Genomic DNA, 20,263 nt, shown 5'->3' on the forward strand with positions numbered 1-20,263 from the left:
AAGCGGGTTAGCACAGCGCAGGGCCTGGGGATGAAGCCCTCGCCATTCGCCGATTGGTCTCCTTTAGCCGTCCCAGCGACCCCTGCAGAGAATATAAGAAGCCGGCCCAGACGTCGAAAATCCAGCAGATCGCACAGCTTCAACATGACTGACGAGAAGACTGTCAAGCCTGTCGCAGAGCAGCAGGAGGCCGTGGGCGAGGCGGAGGAGGTGAGGGTGGCCCACGACGCACTCAACGCCAAATACAACCCGTTGACGCTGTCGATGTTCCGTCTGTATGCGTGTCTGCTCGTCGCGTACCTCTGCGGCTGTCTCAACGGCTACGATGGCTCGCTCATGGGCGGCATCAACGCGATGACCTCTTACCAGGAGTTTTTCCACATGTACGTTCGCACGTCGGTGCCATGTAGGATTCTCATTCTAACAGGCCAGGAAATCTGCTGGCTCGAGTACCGGCCTCGTCTTCGCCATCTACAACATCGGGTCCATCCCCGCCGTGTTCTTCACAGGACCCGTCAATGACTACTGGGGCCGTCGAGTGGGAATGTTCGTCGGAGCTCTGATCATCATCATCGGCACCTGCGTGCAAAGCCCCTCCGTCAACAGGGGCATGTTCCTTGCCGGACGCTTCATCTTAGGGTTCGGAGTCAGCTTCTGCTGTGTGTCCGCCCCGTGCTACGTGAGCGAGATGGCGCACCCTGCCTGGAGAGGGACGCTCACGGGCCTCTACAACTGCACCTGGTGAGTTTCTTGCAAGTTTCCATTGCATCGCTAACACGAACAGGTACATCGGCTCGATCGTGGCCAGCTGGGTCGTGTATGGATGCGCGAAACTCGACAACCCCGACTCCTTCCGCATCCCCATCTGGTGCCAGCTTATTTCCTCCGTCTTCGTCGCCATCGGCGTCTGGTTCATCCCCGAGTCACCACGCTGGCTGATGGCGCAGGACCGGTCCGAAGAAGCAGCCGCCGTCCTCGCGCGATACCACGGAGACGGCGACGCAAACCATCCCATCGTCGTCCTGCAGCTCAAGGAAATGCAGCAGAGCATCGCCACCGACGGCTCCGACAAGGCCTGGTGGGACTACCGCGAGCTGTATACTGGCCACTCCGCACGGCGCCGGCTCATCTGCGCCATCGGAATGGCCTGCTTCGGCCAGCTCTCTGGCAACTCCGTGACAAGCTACTACCTCCCCGTGATGCTCGAGAACGCCGGTATCGTGTCCGAGAGCAAGAAGCTCCTCCTGAACGGCATCTACCCGCCCCTCTCGTTCCTCGGCGCCATCACAGGCGCAAGGATGACCGACACCATCGGCCGTCGCCCCTTACTCATCTACTCGTTGCTCTTCTGCTCCGTCGCCTTCGCAATAATCACGGGCACCTCCAAGCTCGCAACCGAAGATCCCGCCAATACCTCCGCGGCCAACACCACCATCGCGTTCATCTACCTCTTCGGCATCATCTTCTCCTTCGGCTGGACCCCGCTGCAGTCGATGTACATTGCCGAGACGCTGACGACGACGACGCGCGCGAAGGGGACCGCCGTCGGGAACCTGGCCTCGTCCATAAGTAGCACGATCATCCAGTATAGCTCGGCGCCGGCGTTCGAGCACATCCACTACTACTTCTACCTGGTCTTTGTGTTCTGGGATCTGATTGAGATTGTGGTTATGTGGTTTTATTTCCCCGAGACGAAGGATCGCACGCTCGAGGAGCTGGAGGAGGTCTTTTCGGCGCCGGATCCGGTAAAGAGGAGCTTGGTGAAGCGGGATACGGGGACGGTGCTGAGTACGATGCATGTTGAGGGGGATAAGGTGCAGGTGTAGCAGGCAGATGGCTTTCGGGCTGGATGTCAAGGTTGTCGTACGAGATCATGCTTAGTCTTGGGTCGTATGCAGCCGTACTATGTTAATATAACTGGCATCCAGATACATTCCACAAATACGCTGCAGTCGCATTCTTGAAGATATGAGCTAAACCCGCCCAAGATAACACCGATGGTGCCAAAATAGCGCCTTGACATGGTAATCAATGAACGTCGGATCGCCCTTCTTCTTGATAAGCCCAAAGCAATGCTGCATATGCTCCTCGTCCACCCAGACATCCAACCTCCCAATGGACTGCATCGCCGTCGCCCGCACAGACCCGTTCAGCAGGTACCAGCAGTGGTCGACATGCTCGTGGAAATGCACCCACAGCCCCGTCGCGAAGTCCGAGATGTTCCCGCGCAGGATGACGTCCTGGTGCAGCTTGTCCTTCCCCCATCGGTCGCGAAAAAAGCCGTAGTCATGCCCGTCGACCATGTCGTGGTGGAGCTCCGCGTCGAAGCAGGGGTTCGGCACCCAGCCGTTTGCGAGGAGGTCGAAGGTGCAGTCTGGTGGGTGGGCGGGGAATGGGACCTCGGGGCATTCGATGTAGGGGCCTCGTGTGTCGTTGTATTGGATCGGGAGGGGGCCTGTGTAGCCGTAGTCTTCGACGAGGGTCTGGACTTCGACGGGAAGGTTTCGAAGGAGGAGGAGGTAGATGCAGAGGGTTAAGAGGAGGGAGATGGTCAGGCCGGCGGCGATTCCTGCACATTTAGATAGATGCGCGCGAATGCCGCGTGGACTGCGAGGGAGGTTCTCTCCGGTGATGAGCCCTGCGTATTCCTCCATCGAGGAGCGACCGGGCTTTTCGAAATCTGAATCGTCAGTTGGATGCATGGGAGGCTGTTACAGGCATGCATGGGGTTCTTTGTTCGGCGGGCATGGTTAAGTACGAGAGCCAGCCCTCACTCTGGGTCGAGGCCTTTCCCGATTCGGACTCAATAAGCTGATTGATCTGCTGTCCAGATAGCCAGCATCGTACGAATCACAGTTGCTTCGCTGTCTTTGTTCTTATTAACAATTGGCCTTCTCCAATAATAAACCCCAGCCAAGCCCTACTTGCTCCATTATGGTCTGAATAGGACAGAACCAGCCTGAAGTGTTACCAGCTCGTCCACCCCATTCCTGCAGCCATCGAGTGAAGATCCTCATACTCGTGCGCGGACTGTATATCCTTCGTCGAATGACGCAGCCAGCGGCCTATCGTTTCCTCATCATCGTCTCCAGACTTGGGACTGTCGTATGCGATTCGAAATGAGCGGGTAGTGCTTTCCGGGGCGTTGTGATACGCGTCGTTATGGACGTCGCCTTCGCCCTCATTAGTCGTATCCTCGACCGCGAGCTTATCAAACAGCACGCAGGAGATCCGTTCTGCACCATCGCGCCAGACGGGCTGGGCGCATAATAAAAGGAGACCGCGGTAGGGCTCAAGACCCGGGTGGGAGCGGGCCATTCCGGGCAGACGCGTGGTGGTCTGCGCGTGAGAGGAGTCACAAGAAACCCCCTGTCCGCTCAGCTGAAGTGTTCGATCTTCGAACTCCCGGATAATGGTCTCGTAATCCGCTCTGGAGGCCCGCTCAGCAAGATAGTGCGTCTTGCAGTCTACTTCACTCGCGCCGGGGAGGAAGTAAACGTCGAGCCGGAAGTGGAAGTCGGAACTCAACCCCCCTTCCCGGATGTCAATGAAGAGGCCAACCAGATCGGACTCATCTGGCGACGGGATTGCGCCAGGGTGCGAAAAGTAGACGGCGAAGGGGAACAGAGGTGGGAGTGTCGAGAATTCGGTGTCGATACCATTTTTGAAGACCATGAAAGCTTCGTTTCCCATGTGGTCAGTAAATGGAACCGCATGGAGTGCCATTGTGCGAGTCTTTATTTGGTTCTCCCAAGGAACTGGTTTGGGGAGCCGTTCGACTCTGGTGCTGCTTCGCCTGATGCCATCGCCGCGGATGGTCCAGGTCTTGCGCCAGACCCACCCGCAAGTTCCTCCCTCGTGAAACTCGCAACGTCCATAAATGGATGAATCGTTACAACCGGCCGAGACGTGTAGCTGGGTGCCGGCTTGTTTGCACAGCGTCCAAAGACGCGAATATGGTCCCGAGTTCGCAGGTGGCATATCCACGAAACCCCCAGTCTCTTCGCAGTTGTACGGAAAGGCCAGGGCACCATCAAGTGCAAGTACTTTGAGGGGCCGGCTTCGCCCGGCAACCATGGCTTGGAGCTCGGTGGCTAGGAAGTTGGCGCCTACTTCGTAAACCCAACCGGGATAGAGGAACAGGCAGTCAAGACTGTCTGGGATGGTGTCCTTTAAGCGGAATGGAGCGAGTCGCTCTGTCGTCATACCGTCCAGAAGAACTTCTAGCTGAATGTCGAGTCGTTTCAAGTACGGAAATGTCTGGAGAGAACCAAAATGCCCGGGAGTAGGTTCGTCCAGCTCGTGCGCGTTATAGAGGACTGCAAGTTGCTCGAGACTCTCTCGGTGTTTCTGTAGCGCGTCCCAGACGTCAGCCACTGAAATTTCCGGCGCCGGTTCTCCGTCGTCTAGATTATGATCCCAGCGTATCGAAAACAGAGCGAGCGATTGTGGCAGGTTGACAAGCGCTTGGAGCTCAGCAGAAGAGCGTGTTGGACTGGACTTCACCGCGAGACGCAGGTGCTGCACTCGGCAAATCCGATGGCTGTGTTGTGCAAGCAGAGCTGCAATCCCCTCCATTTCCAGGCCATACAGAGACAGCGTACGCAGCCCAGAGAAGTAGACACACGGCCAGATATCATCAAGCCGCAAAGCTGGATCAGTTACCCCCCCCAATGGTCCTACCTCCCACCCATAGACTGGGACCTCCGCGAGCAGATGCAGATGCGCCAACTGTTGCAGACAAGGCAGCTTGCCCCCCTCCTCATCCTGGTAGCGCAGTGCTTCCTCCAAAACAAACCGGAGCAGCGAACTGCCCTCCGGTACATGCAGATACAACGTCTCAATGTTTGGCAGACTCATCAGCAGAAGCACAACCAACGGCCGACAATCCCTCTCCGACAGAGCTTGTGGATCGAGAATTCTCGCCTCCAGCGCGTGGACTCCCCGGTGGTTGAAAGCCGCCCGAATCGCCTGCCGCATCCTCTTTACGTCCCCCTCCGTAAACTCCACGTTATCCCCGCGAACCCCTTCATCCTCGGCCAAGACATCCGGATAAAATCCCCAGTTCCCGATATTCGCCACGCGGACCATCGCCGCGAGCGTCGGATTGCTCATGATACTCCGTAGGAACTGCCATAGCGCTGTATAGGAGTAGGAGTGGCACGCGCCGTTGTACGAGAATCTGGCGTAGAGAGCCGGAGTGGCGAAGGCGTACCACCGCCAGTTTATCAGGGCGAGCTGGGCGAGCTGGGTGAGGTTTATTCCGGAGTGGAAGTCGTGTGCGAGCTTGATCTCGTGGTTTATGGCTGTGCATGGGCCTTCGTCTGTGGGTTCGGCGGGTTGCACGGCGAAGTCGAAGATTTGGGAGAAAAGCTCCGGGGGTAGGGTTGCGGGGTCAGGCATGTTGATAATAAGAGCAACCGCGTTACAGTAGATCGTCTCTCAGAGGAGTGGCCAGAGGGGAGGGAGAAGAAGAACAGCAGAGTGAAGTAGGCAGCTCCACTGCAAATCGATGGAGAGCTAGGCTGCCTTGTCGAGGAGTGTAAAACACGATGCCGCAAGCTCGACGGCGTGTTCCAAATCTCGAAGTGCGGCTTCACTTTAAGTAATAATTCATCCATGAAAAGTCTCGTCGGATTGGCTGATTTGACGTGCTCAGCCTCCGCTTTTTTGGCGCGAACACAGCAGACGATGCCCCCACCGTCAGGGAAGAGCACAAAGAGACGGTCTTTGGGGGTTGAGATGCCGTCCCGGCGGCGCTTATCTCGAGGAACGCTTGCCAATCACAATGCCTCGATCACGACTGATCCTGTGGCTCTGTCTCGTTTCTCGACCGTTCCGCTGCATTTATTCGCCTTCATCGACCCATTCACGGAAGATGGATATCCCACGAATACAGTTCGAACTCGACAGTGTATTCAACAATCACCGAAACGCGTGTTGCATGTATAGAACCTGAAGTCTCCACGCACTACTAGCAGCAGCTACGTCCTACCCTTCCAGTAGCTTCCATATTACAGTCTTCAATGTCTCCTTTACTTCCCCAAACCGACAATTAGCCCACCCATCGCAACTTCCTGCTTTGTGATATTTTTGTTTACCTATGATGTCTCAAAAGGGCAAAGAGCAACTCACGGCCGGGGCCCCAGGGCTCCATGCAGTTCAGTCCATACACCACGGCCCGCTGGCCTCTATCGCGCCTTCCTAGAGCGGTAGTCTGTGCCGCGCCTCAACTTTGCCGCATATGGAAAGTGCGAGACATCCCCGGGCCCTGGGGTCACGTGGTCGAGATCGCCATTTAGTTTCACAAGGCCTTGTTGAAGTTGGTGTAGGGTTGGCCAGCTGGAGGCCAGCGGGTGGGTAGCCGGACTACTTTGGCTTAACGTCACAGGAAATATGAGCATGAGGATGCTGGTCAGTACTCCTCCTGGTGGTATGCATGCGGGGTATAACGAGTCTATTCTCTATCAAAAAGAAATCATCTATCCGGCAGAAGTCGTGAAACATGATCAAGATCGCATACGTCATCCAATCATGACCGTTCCGCCGACCCATCCATCCGTTCCGAAGCGGAAGACTAAAAATTTGATGTACTCTTGTACTGGTATCATATCACTGGAGACCTTTGCACGGTCTCTCATAATTCGACCCATGAACACCCGACTTGGGCGTAGGTCGGCACACGCAATGGCAATGGTAATTGACGTGCGTGGAAGCCGCCGCTTACTGCGGCTTCTCCTGCAAGCCGTCGTCGCTGCTGCTGAGGCCGAGCTCGTTGCGCTCGGGGGTCCCCGGCTGGCTGGAGTCGATGCCCAGGACGCGCTGCTGCTCGATGATCTGGTCGAAGGTGAGCTTGGGCATGCTGCTGGCCACCTGGAAGGGCCACTTCTTCTCGACGTGGGCCTTTGCGTAGACGATGTCGATCTCCTCGAGCTCGCGGCCGGCGGTCTCGACGAAGAAGAACCACGCGAAGGGGACGGCCGACAAGTTGATGATGGCGAAGAAGAGGTACACGCCCCAGGGGCTGGTGGCGGCGAAGAGGGGGGTGAACATGACGACAGCGAAGTTGCAGATCCAGTTGGTGCAGGTGGATGCGGCGGCGCCGGCGGTACGGGTGCGCAGCGGGTTGATTTCGGGCGGGTAGATCCAGGGGAGCGGGAGGATGGTGAAGGCGAAGAAGGTGATGAAGAGGAAGATGCCGACGATCGCGCCCTTGGAGTTCTCGGTGGTGGGCTTGATCAGGCAGGCGAAGGTGATGACGAAGGAGAGACCCTGGCCGAGGAAGCCGATCATGAACAGCTTGCGGCGGCCGACCTTCTCAACCATGAAGAACGAGGGGATGGTGGCGAGGGCGTAGACGGTGGCGAAGACACCACCCATGATCAAGGCGAGCCTGTGCTCCAGGCCCAGGTTCTCCTCGAACAACAGGGTGGAGTAGTAGATGGCAGCGTTGCAACCGGTGAACTGCTGGAAGAACTGGCCGGAGCAACCGACGAGGAGGCGCTGGAATTCCTGGGTCTTGCCAAAGGTGAAGATCGTCTTCCAGCCGGCCTGGGAGGCATTGGTGGTTTCCACGTCGGCCTTGATTAAGTTGAACTCGTTCAGCACGACATCGGAGTCGGGGGAAGCGTTCTTCAGCTTGCCGAGCACCTCGCAGGCCTCCTTGTCGTACCCTCTCATCACAAACCAACGAGGGGAGTCCGGGAGCGCTAGGACGCCACCGGCGACGATAAGCGCGAAGAGCACCTGCAGCGCGATGGGGAAGCGCCACTGGACGGACTGGTCGACGTAGGAGAGACCGAAGACGACCCAGTAGGCGATGAAAGTGCCGACGGCAATCAGGGCACCCTCGAAGCAGACGAGCAGGCCACGGTTGTGCGCGGCGGAACACTCCGACTGCCAGACCGGGATGGTCGCGGTGTTCATACCGTTTCCAATGCCAGAAATCACACGACCAACGACGAACTGGCCGAGACCCCAGTGCGGGCCAAAGGCAGCAGTCGAGATCACAGCACCGACGATCAGCACGTTGGCGCCGGCGAAGATCAGGCGGGTGCGGCCAATGCGCTCGCCGTAAAACATGGAGAACAGGGCGCCAAAGAAGCAGCCAATCTCGTAGCAGGCCGTGACTCCACCGCGCAGGACGTTGATGTGACGGTAGACGGCATCGGACGGATCTGAGGGCATCTCAAGGGCGTGGAAGGCCTCGACGAACTTCTCGCCAGCGATGATGCCGGACATCATGCCCTGGTTGTAGCCGAAGAGCGAGAAGCCCATGATGGCTGTGAAGGTGATACAGAGCTGGAGCGCGCGCCCCGTAAGGCCGGTGGTTCTTGTCCACATCGTGAAGGGAAACGACAGTAAGGAGGACAAGAGAGAGACAACAAGAAAAGCAAGAAAGAAAGAGAGAATTTGCAAAGTTTCCAGGATGGGGTAATCGGCACACTCTTATACCCCGTACGTCCTCCATGCTCCCCAAGAACCACCCAAGGCCCATCCAGGGCAGGCGATCCACAGGCGATCCACATGCAATCCACAGACAATCCACCGGCAGGAGACGGGGAAAGTTATCCGATTGCCATCCCGACTTGGCCAGAGAAGCATTGGGCGCCGGGAAGGGCGCTCTTAGGGTTCCCTCGAATGAAACGCCCACCCGAGTCTGCCCGTCGCCACAGGTGGATCTCAGGGCATGACATCACAGTCTCTTGTCTTGAAAACTCTTCTCAGTCGTTCCTCTCGCCAGTCACCAGTCATCCGGAGGCAGAGAGGCTGCGAGGCTGCAAGGATGCGAAGCCACTGTGCCGGCCAGACCGTCTCCCTTGCAACTCCCTTGCAACTCCCATGCAACCTCCCGTGACAGACACCTGAAAGCCTGAGTCCGGCCGAGGCAGTCGTCGCCCGCTGCGGAGCCAGCGCTCCACACGCCCACGCCAGATCCCAATGCATCCCCAGTCGAAATTGCACATGCGTTGCATCGCGAAAAAAACTCTTCCCCGATCGGAGCCAACGGTTCTCCATCTCGGGACCAGGGGGGAGCAAATGAAACAACGCTGCCCCGGCAATTGTTCCCGGGGGCGGGTGTTGGAGTTGGCCCCAAGCAAGCCGAGAGACTGAGCTATCCGAAGGGAAGGAAAGGCGAGCGCGATCTGCAGCCTTACTTTCCGGTCCTCCTCATCAGGAGTGTGGCCCGAGTCGACCAGCGACGCGTCCTGTTCCTCCAGATATTTGTCTCTTCCCCGCGCCAGCACCCCGTGTCTCACGCTGCAGACGCCCGTTAGCGGGGGCGGCGGTCGCGACGGAATTCTGTCACTCGGCTCTGTGGCGACTGAGTCGAAGAAGCCACTGACGAATCTTCCCGGCAGCGGGCAACCTTGATCTTCTCAACCAGCGTTTGCAAGCGAGCAGCCGGTTTTTTGCGTGGACCAAGCGCGAAGGATGCGACCGGCCAACTCTTGGCCCCGCTTTTGAGGCAGCTATCCCGAGAATTATTCAGCTGACTAAGAAATGAACGCATAAGTGAGTTAACATATCTCCCGACTCATCAACCGAGCGGATCACCTCTGTCTCGGTACCGCAGGAAAGGATAAGGTGCGCTGGATATATAATACGAGGCAGGATATGCATGGAACTGAAGGTAGTATTACATAGCTAGTAGAACTAATTACCGCCAGTGGCCTTCACGAGGAAGCCAAGTGGTACCACCGGAATATATATATATATGTGCCTATACAGACTTGATTTTCTAGAATCGATGCGACTTGCCCTATTTGGATGAGGCCGCTTTAATGAGGGCGCTCAGGGGGTTGCTCACTGAGTATTTCTCATCACCAGTCAAGGCTTAGTAAGTGCTCAGGTCCTGCTTAGGGCGGGATTAGTAATCAGTCACGTGTGTCATGAGCTACTAATCCCTTAATATTCTATATTATTAGCCTGCCCATGATGCTAAATTAACTATCTCTATAATACCTATCTCTGCTAAAATGCATGGTAGATATGACACAACTATAATTTTGATGGAGTATTAGAAGTCTTTCAAGTAATACAATTTACTAGGCACAAATATTACTAATTATAATAGCTTTGACAAAGGTATAAAAAAGGGGTCCCTGTTATACCTGAATACTTATCAAGCAACCAACATCTTATTCCTTTTCTCTTTCTTAACTTGTCTTTAACATATATAGATAGCTGCTCTCTTGCTTTTCATGTTTTAACCTCTCCACCAACTATAGGTAGAGGATCTTTTTAGTATAGTAAAAATACCCGCAAGAAGTGCTATAAGTGTTGTCTTGCCTCTAGGTATATTTTAGAAGCCTACTAGGAAGAAGACTCTATTAAGAGTAAAAATAACTGCCTTGACAAAACCAAGGACAAATAGTGCTAGTATGTTACCCTTTATATAGAGTAAGCAACCTCCCAGGAAGCTAGAAACTAGGCCTGTCCTAACCTTGTTTATCAGGTTTCTTGTAGAAGAGAATTATAAAACACCTGGTTATGTCCTCAAGATTGGCGCCCCTACTCTAGATATTATTTGCTTCAAGGATTTTATTTACTAGTATATAGCCTCTACTACCAGCCAGGGAAGACTTAATACAGATAAAAAGCTTATAATAAGGACTACCTATATATTTGCCAAGAGATTTGTAGATAGCTTTAAAAAAGCCATAACAAGTAAAATCCTGGTGGAAGACTAGAATAAGATATACTTTATATACTAGGCTACCTTCCTATGGTAGACTTGACTAACCTTAACTAGTGGATTAAGAAAACCCTACTAGTAGATAATAAAATTATCAAAAATATCAAAAAGTAGAAGTTCAACTTTACTCAAGACAATTATTAAAATATTATCTTTTTTATATAGGCTTGGGATAGCCCTATCTTCCTTCATGGCCTACTCAAAGTCTTTATTATATTTATACTATAGGTATTTCTCTTTACTAGAGCAAGGATTGGGGCTATTATACCAGACATAAAACACAAGAAAGTAAGAAGGCTCTAGTACCAGGTAAGAGGGTTATGGGATTCTTAGCACGTGCAGGCTGTTTGCTGAGTTAATTTTGCAGCATATCAAACTAGTCTTATTTTACTCTATAGATGCACCCTACAAGGTAGAATAAAGGGTTGATTAAAAGTGGTTAAAGAATAATTATAACCCGAATTATATAGTATAAGGAATTTTTGTTTTGGGTTTTTTCAAGCTACATGTAGTAACTAACTAGTTATTAGATTTAGAATTGGGATTCAAGACTATAATTAACCGCAGTTTGCCATAGGGATCCTTCTTCTTATAATCACTTTAAATGCTAGAGCTCTGTTTGGAATTAAGTTAATAGAGGATTTGGCTCAATTTGACCTTTATAATAGGGAATACACCAAAATTCTACTTTACTGGAAAGATAGTGCCTTGGACTAACCTATTTTTAGAAATATTACTATACAAGGTGCTCAAGAGGAGGTGCTTGACAAGTAGTAATTTTATACCTTCCTCTATTGCATCCTTATAATGGCTGGATATTCAAAACATACCACAATACATGATATCTATTGGTCTCTTGGCAGGAAAATTAAATATAAGTTATAAGCCTGGCTTTTGTTTAGGGACGCGTGGCTGAGCCTATATAGCAAGACATGGCTCTGCACCTGTATCCTAGATCTACACTTATTAAAGCGGGGGGATATATCTAATGCACTACCAAGCACACTATTCATTGATTGATACCATTGGCGATGTGTTAGATGAAGAAGAAGAGACGTACTATATAGAATATTTTTAAGGATATAGACAATTCCATGAGGTTAGGCTATCTTAAGAACTACCTGCTAAATTAGAGGAAGCTATTCTATAGCAAGAGGAACTAACAGACTTACAGGATTGCATTAAATAATATAAGAAAGAGGGAAATACCAAGACTATTAATTTCTATAAGAATAAGTATTAGAAGATATTGATAAGTATTTAATAGTTAGAGCTCTATCAACATCAGACCTAGTAGGTTTGGGAGAGATGTGATTAGTAAATCCTAATATGGGAAAAGAATTAATACAGGTAACTGCAGAGCAATATATGTATTCATATTCTTAGCCTTATCATGCCTGAGATAGGATATATAGCAGAGACTTTATGTTCTACTAAGCCACTTACTTATAACTAAAAGCTTTTGTTTGGGAGTTAGTTACTTATACACTATTACCATAATTATAATATGGTTTATCTCCCAGAAGAGTCTTCTATTAATAGTTACTGCCTAGTTAATACATGTCAAGATAATATCTAAGAGTAAGTCCCCCTGCTACAAGGTATGGGATATACTAATTAGTAAATGCAGACTAGCAAAGCTAAAGAGAAGTGTTTATATCCATAACTATGTCTGCAAGGCCACTACTTATTGCCTGGGAATAGCTGCCTACTAGCTATAATATTGCTATAAATGCATGTTATAGCTCCAGGAAAATAATTAGCATGATTACTATAGCCAATACTTCTAATACTGGGATAACCTATATTACAAAGTAATTATCTACCACTATACAGTAATTTGCCCTGGATATTACCCTTGTTGCCTGTGGGATTAGCCTCTTGCAGCTAAAGAATAGATAAAGTCTTGGTTATATAGTGCTGGCTTATAAGGGCATATTAAAAGGACACATATTTAGAAGATGAAATGGCCAAGTACAAAGCTAATTTATGGCTATTTAGTTTTGTTTAAGTCTAAGATCAAATTTTGCTGTTACCTACATGATGTGTATAGCCTGACAAATACAATATAGTGGAAGCTAGAGCCTAAACTAGCTGTCAAGAGAAAACAAGGTACTAGTATATAGTAAAAGAGAGTTAGAGCTAATAGCAAAGGAGTAGTACTAAAGAAAATTAAGTTTTGGTACTATTAGCCTGTTCTACTTTATCAAGCAGTTATTATTGCGCCTTATTTATCCACCATGGTCAATCTACTGTCTTATAACACCATGTAGTCTGGGATTATTTACTAATAGAATGCTAATATTGACCATAACACTCCCGTTCATGCTAGAGTCAGCTTGGAGAGTGAGAGCAGTATAAATAATATTTCAACTATGACTTCGCTACTTAGCTCTGCGCGCACAACTCCTGACCTTAACCTTATTAACCCAAGGCTTCTTGAGCCAGGGGTCTCGGGAGAAGATGGTGTCACCTTGGCAAATAAGGTGCCTATCATACTTGATAATCCACCCTCTCCCTTGAACCAGGACAAAGATGCTGGAGAGAATGACAAGACTATAGCTTAGTCTTGCAAGCATATGAGCTTGCTATATAGTAATAATATCTATGATCATGAGGATGCTCGCGTTGTTGAGCCCATGGCATCTCCAGGCCGCGCAAAGCCACAGTCCGATCTGTCGTGGGTTGATGGCGGTAGCCTCGAAGATGGTGTACCTTGACGTGTACAGTCACTATTCTCCAGCAGCTCACGTGTGAATTCCATGCTGTTATTAGCACCCAAGACTAGAGGCAGAACAACGCCTAGGTACTCTTTAAAGGCTTTAAATACTAGGTATATTTTAAAATGTGACTCTTTGCTAGCGCCCAGAGAAAGAAGCGCACTTTAGCAGCTAAAAAGTTAAAATCTGACCTAGAGACAAATCATGCCCTATTTCCCTAAAAAGTCTGTTGCTGCCTTACAACAAGCCTAGATGGACATGGAGTATTCTTTAGTGTAATATCACACAAGATCTTGAAGGAAGACATGGCAATAATTTGGCAATCTTTTATTGGTACCTAGGGTTATATTATTAGTTATAAAAGTCAAACTAAGTAGTTCCTGTATCTGTAGCAACCCCAAGCAAATTAGAGAGATAGTTGTATTTTATAAACATTATATAAAGCACGAGGAGAGTTCCCAAATCCTAAAGAAGATTTTTAGTTTAATATATATTATTATACCCTGTCCTGAGCTACCTAATATAATTCTCTTGTACTAATTTAGTAAAGTAATCTAAATTTTCCTGCTTGTTATCTTAGCTAGTAGGCAATAGAGCCATATTATCCTAGAATCCAAGACTATATATAAGAATAGAGACTATATCTACTAATAGTTCAAGTGCAAGCCCTGGGCGAAAGTGAATAATACAAGATTAGAACCCCTGTATATACTATATTATATTTAAACAGTATTACCATAATAGAGATATACTTACCTCTTGGTCTAATTAAAACTCAGTATCTCTGGTAGACTAGTTGCCCCTTTTTCCCCATAAGTATTAGTAGCTTTTAAGTTAAGAGATAGTACAAGATATCTCTTCTAGAGGGCCTTAGTAAGAAGCAGGTTCCAATAATAATATTTATACTGGGCAGTTGCTAATCCTGTTAGATGGCTTGCTATTAAACAACATGTAATAGACTAATACCTTTCTATTATTTATGTTGACTACAGGATCCAGGCTCTGGACACTATCTTAGATGTTAAGGAGGGTAGTCTATCCTTGTGTTTTAGATATATTATAAAATAGTGCTCTGTATTGCGAGAAATTGATAGTGTATATATTAGGTGGAATACACAAACATGTCCAAAAAAACAGCACCATGTTATTAGCCACTGAAAGTAATAACCTGGTAATGACCAAAATTTATATCAGCTCTATTAGAGAAAGTAGTGACAGCCTTGAAGCTGCGCCTGGGTAATTTGATCTGTTGGGCTTGTCTAGGGATTATCTTTGGTGAAGTGTTATGGTTGCTTAGGTATCTTGTGTATTTACCTAGCTTCTATCTGCTAATAACTGGTACTATCATACTAACACTAAGCTTTCTGGAAGCTTGTCTGTGCCTTGACACCAAGCTCTTGACCACCCTGATAAGCCTTATTGTTTCTATTAGTGTTAATCTATACAAAAACCCTTCTCCAAAACTCTAGGCCATTAATACTCTAGTATTTGATATATTGTGCTAGAGATCTTCTTGTTGCTATTAAAGATGGATTACAATGCAGCTGATTTGGGTGTAGTAACAGATTTTTACAGGTACTAGTAATTTTAATAATATGTATCATACCATGTTAGTTATTTGTATGGCTTTCCAGCTTGCTATGCAACCATGTGATTTTCCTGGTTATTATTTTGCTTTTCTTGATAAGCTAGTTTAGTTTACCTACAATAGAGGGAGATTGTATCTCCATGATATCTCCGAAAAGGACTTCCACCACTGGACCCACCCGAGTTAAAGCTCGTGAGCTACTGTGGTTAACCCTGGTGATTTCCCTAGTACGGTAGGTCCTTGCTAGTTTAAATCCTTCAAATTCTTCTATCTATATTAAATATATATATACATGCTTTAATACTTTGTATAGCCACCTTCTACATCTATTACTACCTAATAGCGTTCCTGCATTATATCAAGTAGATCCTTTAGAAAGGTCTCTAGGACTATATCCCATGAAGCCCTTACCACATCCCTAAGATTATCATAAGAAAGGTCATTATTATTGGGGTATCTTACTTGAATCCAGTCTTTCATCCAATTCCACATAGTCTTAATTAGATTAAGATCAGGAGAATAAGCAGGCTAAAAGATTGGATAAATACCATGCTTGTAAAGTTTCTTAGTAGTCTCTTTACTAGAATAACTAGGTGCTCTATCTTGCATTAGTTAAATCTAGCTATCCTATTGCTATACAAGGCAAAGATAGCTATTAATAATAGGAATAACTCTTTTACAATATGTTTCTAAATTAATACTTCCCCATTCCTTCTCCTAAAAAAAGCAAGGACCTTTGTTTTGGCCATGAAAAGTAGCCTAGAACATCCACCCATGCCTTTTAGGGTGGGAGGTACAAAGGCAGGTCTTATCTAGCTCTTCTCCTGCCTTTCTTATAACCTAGACTCTTGTATAATAGCGTGAATATACCCAAGTCTTATTAGACTAAAGAACTTGACTCTATTACTTAATTAACCAATTTAAATGCTCAAGTGCCCAGGCTAGATGTACATGTTTGTTTTTGTCAGATAAAGGAGGCTTTTAAAGAGCCTTGTAGTATATATAACCTTGCTTTCTAAGTACACGAGCTAAGGCAGTTTCACCAACAGGAAGCTCAAGTTCTTGAATAACTTTAGTATAAGAAAGGCAGCAAGTTTGTTTAGAAGAGGTGATAAAGTCAATAATATTATCAATATCTTCCTTAGAAAGCTTTGGAGTCTGGCCACGGGCCTTTTTAGGAGTTGCTTGACAGCTTTGACAGGTATATTAAACTTGATAATAGGTAATCCCTAGCTGTACAGAGATCTGCTGATAGGTAAAACCTGCATCTTGAAGGGTAAGGACTTGAAGACAGTCATCTCGAGTAAGGCGAGTAGAATTTCGAGAGGCCTGCGGAGGCGTGGTAGGTTCGGGGGTAGGCATCGCGGAGGCAGGTAGGCAGGTAGGCAGGTAGGCAGGTAGGCAAGTAGGCAGGTGGCTCACCACCAGAGGTCTTCGAAATCTGGCTATCTCGGAGGTTTCATTAGCTTCATTTTGAAATTTAATTAGGAAGGCGGTGCTCTGAGGACTTGACCACTCCGAAGGATTTGGACCTACTGTACTAGGGAAATCACTGGGGTCAACCACAGTACTACGGTTGTACAGTTTTCTAAGGAATGTAATAGCTGCATTTGTAAAGAGAAGGTGGATGTATTTAGGAATTACTAGGGTACTGGCTAGATTTGCCTGACAGCCCTATTAATGTTTTCTCTTGCTCGGGCAATCTTATTAAGATCTTGTCTTAGTTAGGTAGTCAAGCTATTTGCTATTAGCATAATCCCTTTTCCAAACTAACCAGATATTGTGCGTTGTGCTAGCATAAGGAATGCTACTTATAATAGGGAAAGCTGTTGTAAAGATAATGATAATATAGATTAGCAGGAGACATCACTATAACTAAGAATCCTGATTCGCCCGGGGCTAGGAGAGCAGCTATAGAGCAAGCCTGGTCAAGGGGATAAGAAATGGCTATTCTCCGCGGCTGGGCACTGATAAAAAGGGACTAAGATAGACCTTTTTTAGTAGGCAGTGGTTTAGGAAGAATCTGTAGCAGCTGGTTGGAGTGGCTTCCCTAAATCCAACCTGCTAACAATAGTTGCTTGATGGTATAGATAGAGACTGTTTTACTAGCACGGGGGGTCGTTCTCTGGTACTACTACGAGGAAGATTCCTTGGAAGATACTATCTTTCTTCTTGTGTCCCTAGATAATATTGCATATTAGCCCTACAGGAGTACCTTTCTGGCCAGGATCAATTTCTATCCAAACCAAAGTAAATTTTATGATACATTCTCTTAATTCACCCACGTGGCCTTTCATGGGACTTTTTATCTTTCTTTTCCTAGCGTGTCAACCCTACTAGGAGGACCTGGAGAAAGAGAAAAAGATATGTAAGAAACTGCTTCGCGAGCTAAGATAGTGGAGGCTGTCTTAGACTTTACTAAAGTATTATAATAGTTCTAAAGCCGCGCGCCATGAGGGCAACAATCAAAAAACAATAGCTGCGAGGCTATGGCAGGCCCCAACAAGGCTCCAAATTTGTTTAAGAAGTGGTACATGGTATAAGTAAATATAGTAATATATATAGTTGTAGTAGGCTACATATTGCTTAGCAAGGGGTTAGCATAAATAAAATTATCCATCTATCCATCCAAGTGCTGTTTGTGGGGGGATATTAATCTTGCGCCGTGCTTCTAGCTTGTATGTTAGTAATGCTCCCAACAGTATATGCGTTGCACATTGCCCTATATTGACATTGGTTCCGTCAGGGAGCGGTCATTCAGCGCACGTGCAAGCTCCCTGCTCGACGAGATCTCCCGTGAGGTGTGCACGCTTCAAGAAGGCTCCAAGATACGCGCCATTTGGAAGAGAACTGCAAATGGCTCGACCAACAACTAACTAATACTCGGCGGGAGTATGAGAGAGTTGTCTCTGTGCTCAACTCGGCTCATGCCAAGGCAACCCTTGACTGGTGAAACAGACCATGCGAAGGGTGCTTGGCAAGGTTTGGCGAGGTTTATCTTGCACCATGCTTCCATCTTATATATCAGGCATGTTATCCAGGTCCTAGGGAGGAACTTTGCAAAAGGTGCTGTATATAGCACCAAGGCATTTCTACCACGCGTCCTGGCAGACTTCTATTGCTGGGCATCTAAATATGCCTAGGTTTACCCTGCGAATACAGTATACCAAGATAAATATTATATTGACTTTGCTTGTGCAAATAGGGCATGAAAGTGGTAATAGAAATAATAAAGTATATCTATTCCTTTAAATAGCATTAGTATTTCGTGGAATAGGCTCTTATCTCTAAACCAAGATAACTTATAGACTTGGGATTTCCTATTCTATTACATGCTTTGCTAATATTCCAGGAACTAATATTAATAAAACATCTACAATAGTAATAGCAGTCACTCATAGATACCAGGTAATCTAAAACACTCTCCTGTTGCTTATACCTTTACTAAGCGTGTTAGTATGTTATATGGTCATTAAAGGAACAAGAGGGTTATAGTACCATAAGGATTAGGGTTAATAAATTATTATTCTGTTTACTATCAAGTCATTCTGTTCTAGAATATTCAGCACAAGATATAAACTAGAAAACAAAAATTAAAATGCCTAGAGAGAAAAAGAAGAAGTAAAGTAAGTTTGGTATTAATTACTGCCCATAATATTTTCTGCTTTGTATTATTGGCCTATCTTATACCTAACTCTACCTATAATAACATGTCCAGACTACCACTTTAGAATACCCATGTCATCCTATAGCTACTAACCAAATTTGTGTTTATATTTATCTGTGTAAGTATAGGCTGCTACCCTGAATCTCCCAAATTATTTATCTCCAAGGTTGCTAACTTTAGTATTTATATCAAGATTATTTTCATGCAACCACTTGGTATAGAAGTTGCTTATTATTCTAGGCTTGTTGTCGTGGCTTGGGCTTTCTTGGGTTTGATCTACTTGGTTTTAATTAACCTGATTTTGATTATCCTGGCGCTGGCTGGCTTGGCCCCAGCTACCCACATCTTATCTCTCTAGGTTCTGACTGCTTGGGTTCTAACTAACCAGGCCTGGCCTGCGCAGATTGCTTGGAGAGGTCTGATCACCCTTGTTTCAGGTGCCTTGGACCCAACCAACTTGGCCAGCACTATTTGGCTCTCCTTGCTATTGCATTTTATTATTGGCTATATAGCTTGCTATATTCCCATGGACTGTATTTAACTTATCCAGCTCTGGAGACTCTGTTAGACCTGGAGGAGTTCTCTCGAGATCTCCTAGGTTATGCCTGTTACCCCACTAAATCTCCTAATATCTTTTCACCTGGAGGAGTCCAATTTGGTAAAATTTCTTGTCTATTTATTTGTTTGAGGCCTTGGACTAGCTGCTAAGTATTTTATAGTTTGTTTGACTAATCCACGTGTGCTCTAACCCATCCATCCATTCGACCAGAATAGTACTAAATAGGTACCTGTATATCACATTATATAGCTTGTTCTGGGGGTTTAGCTCTTCCACTAAATCTAGAAGATCTTTAATGCTCTATATCTTCTGTTTTAGCATCCAGGCAATATTTAGGATCTTCTTGATCTTTCCCTGATAGATATAGTCCCCCTCTTTATTAGTCTCCAGGGCTTTCTTGTAGGGATCTTTATGGATATTTATAAGTTTACCTACAGTATGTTCTGCTTGGGCAGATTCCTAGATAGTTACCACGCAGCTCTTGTATCCGTAGGAGTTCAGATAGATTGGCCCTCTACTGGCCTTAGTTATGGCTAATATTGTCCTGCTATCAAGGCCCCATTCTTTAGCTTCATCATTGTCCTTTGTCAAATCAACTAGATTAATATCCACATAATTCCCGGGTGTGTTGTTTTCATCGCTATCATCCACCAGAAAATTTTCTTCTCAGGTCTATGCGAAGTCCAGGGGGTCTAATCCTAGGCCTTGATCCATATTATCCACATCCATTTCAGATCCATGCTGTTCTTTATCCACAGCCTTGATCTGGGCCTGAATAGCCTCTTCTCTCTTGGTCAACTGATTAAACTCATTAAATAAAGCTTTGAGCTGCTTTTTGTTCTTATCCTAATTAGTAATTTCTAGATTCTGGAGTCTTTGCTAGACCTCCGCGATTTGGCTCTCCAGAGCATTTCTCTTTGCGATAGTCTTACTTAACTACGCATGCAAATCTTTGAGCCTCCTTTTCAGTGCCTCCGCATCTCTTGCCCGTGCCCGAGTCTTCATACAATATGGAGTCTTATTAACTCCG

The 20,263-nt window shown here is 47.2% G+C and overlaps 5 protein-coding genes across 5 annotated transcripts; 1 reads left to right on the forward strand and 4 right to left on the reverse strand.

Annotated features, from left to right (window-relative positions):
- Positions 1-144: 144 nt before the first annotated feature.
- BJX67DRAFT_387116 (sugar porter family MFS transporter) lies at positions 145-1,942 on the forward strand (the record flags this gene model as incomplete). The annotated part of the gene is made up of 3 exons (XM_071034182.1): positions 145-383; positions 433-741; positions 785-1,942. The coding sequence occupies 3 exons, from the start codon at positions 145-147 to the stop codon at positions 1,824-1,826; spliced, it is 1,590 nt and encodes a 529-aa protein (XP_070887984.1). The 3' UTR covers positions 1,827-1,942.
- BJX67DRAFT_31382 (uncharacterized protein) lies at positions 1,943-2,834 on the reverse strand. The gene has a single exon (XM_071027196.1). It carries the CDS (start codon positions 2,700-2,702, stop codon positions 1,974-1,976), a length of 729 nt encoding a protein of 242 aa, XP_070887985.1. The 5' UTR covers positions 2,703-2,834; the 3' UTR covers positions 1,943-1,973.
- BJX67DRAFT_348478 (uncharacterized protein) lies at positions 2,249-4,714 on the reverse strand. The gene has a single exon (XM_071028658.1). The coding sequence runs from the start codon at positions 4,576-4,578 to the stop codon at positions 2,968-2,970; it is 1,611 nt and encodes a 536-aa protein (XP_070887986.1). The 5' UTR covers positions 4,579-4,714; the 3' UTR covers positions 2,249-2,967.
- An 11-nt stretch (positions 4,715-4,725) lies between these two features.
- Positions 4,726-5,697, reverse strand: BJX67DRAFT_348479 (uncharacterized protein). The gene has a single exon (XM_071028659.1). The coding sequence runs from the start codon at positions 5,619-5,621 to the stop codon at positions 5,301-5,303; it is 321 nt and encodes a 106-aa protein (XP_070887987.1). The 5' UTR covers positions 5,622-5,697; the 3' UTR covers positions 4,726-5,300.
- A 727-nt stretch (positions 5,698-6,424) lies between these two features.
- On the reverse strand, positions 6,425-8,582 carry mfsA (glucose-inactivated glycerol proton symporter STL1). The gene has a single exon (XM_071028660.1). The coding sequence runs from the start codon at positions 8,341-8,343 to the stop codon at positions 6,724-6,726; it is 1,620 nt and encodes a 539-aa protein (XP_070887988.1). The 5' UTR covers positions 8,344-8,582; the 3' UTR covers positions 6,425-6,723.
- Positions 8,583-20,263: the final 11,681 nt, after the last annotated feature.

This window comes from Aspergillus lucknowensis (assembly GCF_044049455.1).
Source record: "Aspergillus lucknowensis strain CBS 449.75 chromosome Unknown BJX67scaffold_11, whole genome shotgun sequence".
In the NCBI taxonomy this organism is placed as follows: Eukaryota; Fungi; Ascomycota; class Eurotiomycetes; order Eurotiales; family Aspergillaceae; genus Aspergillus; species Aspergillus lucknowensis.

Bases quoted from the DNA above. Each gene is read 5' to 3' on its own strand.
- BJX67DRAFT_31382 (XM_071027196.1), bottom strand. From the start codon at position 2,702: ATGCATCCAACTGACGATTCAGATTTCGAAAAGCCCGGTCGCTCCTCG.
- BJX67DRAFT_348478 (XM_071028658.1), bottom strand. From the start codon at position 4,578: ATGGAGGGGATTGCAGCTCTGCTTGCACAACACAGCCATCGGATTTGC.
- BJX67DRAFT_348479 (XM_071028659.1), bottom strand. From the start codon at position 5,621: ATGGATGAATTATTACTTAAAGTGAAGCCGCACTTCGAGATTTGGAAC.
- mfsA (XM_071028660.1), bottom strand. From the start codon at position 8,343: ATGTGGACAAGAACCACCGGCCTTACGGGGCGCGCGCTCCAGCTCTGT.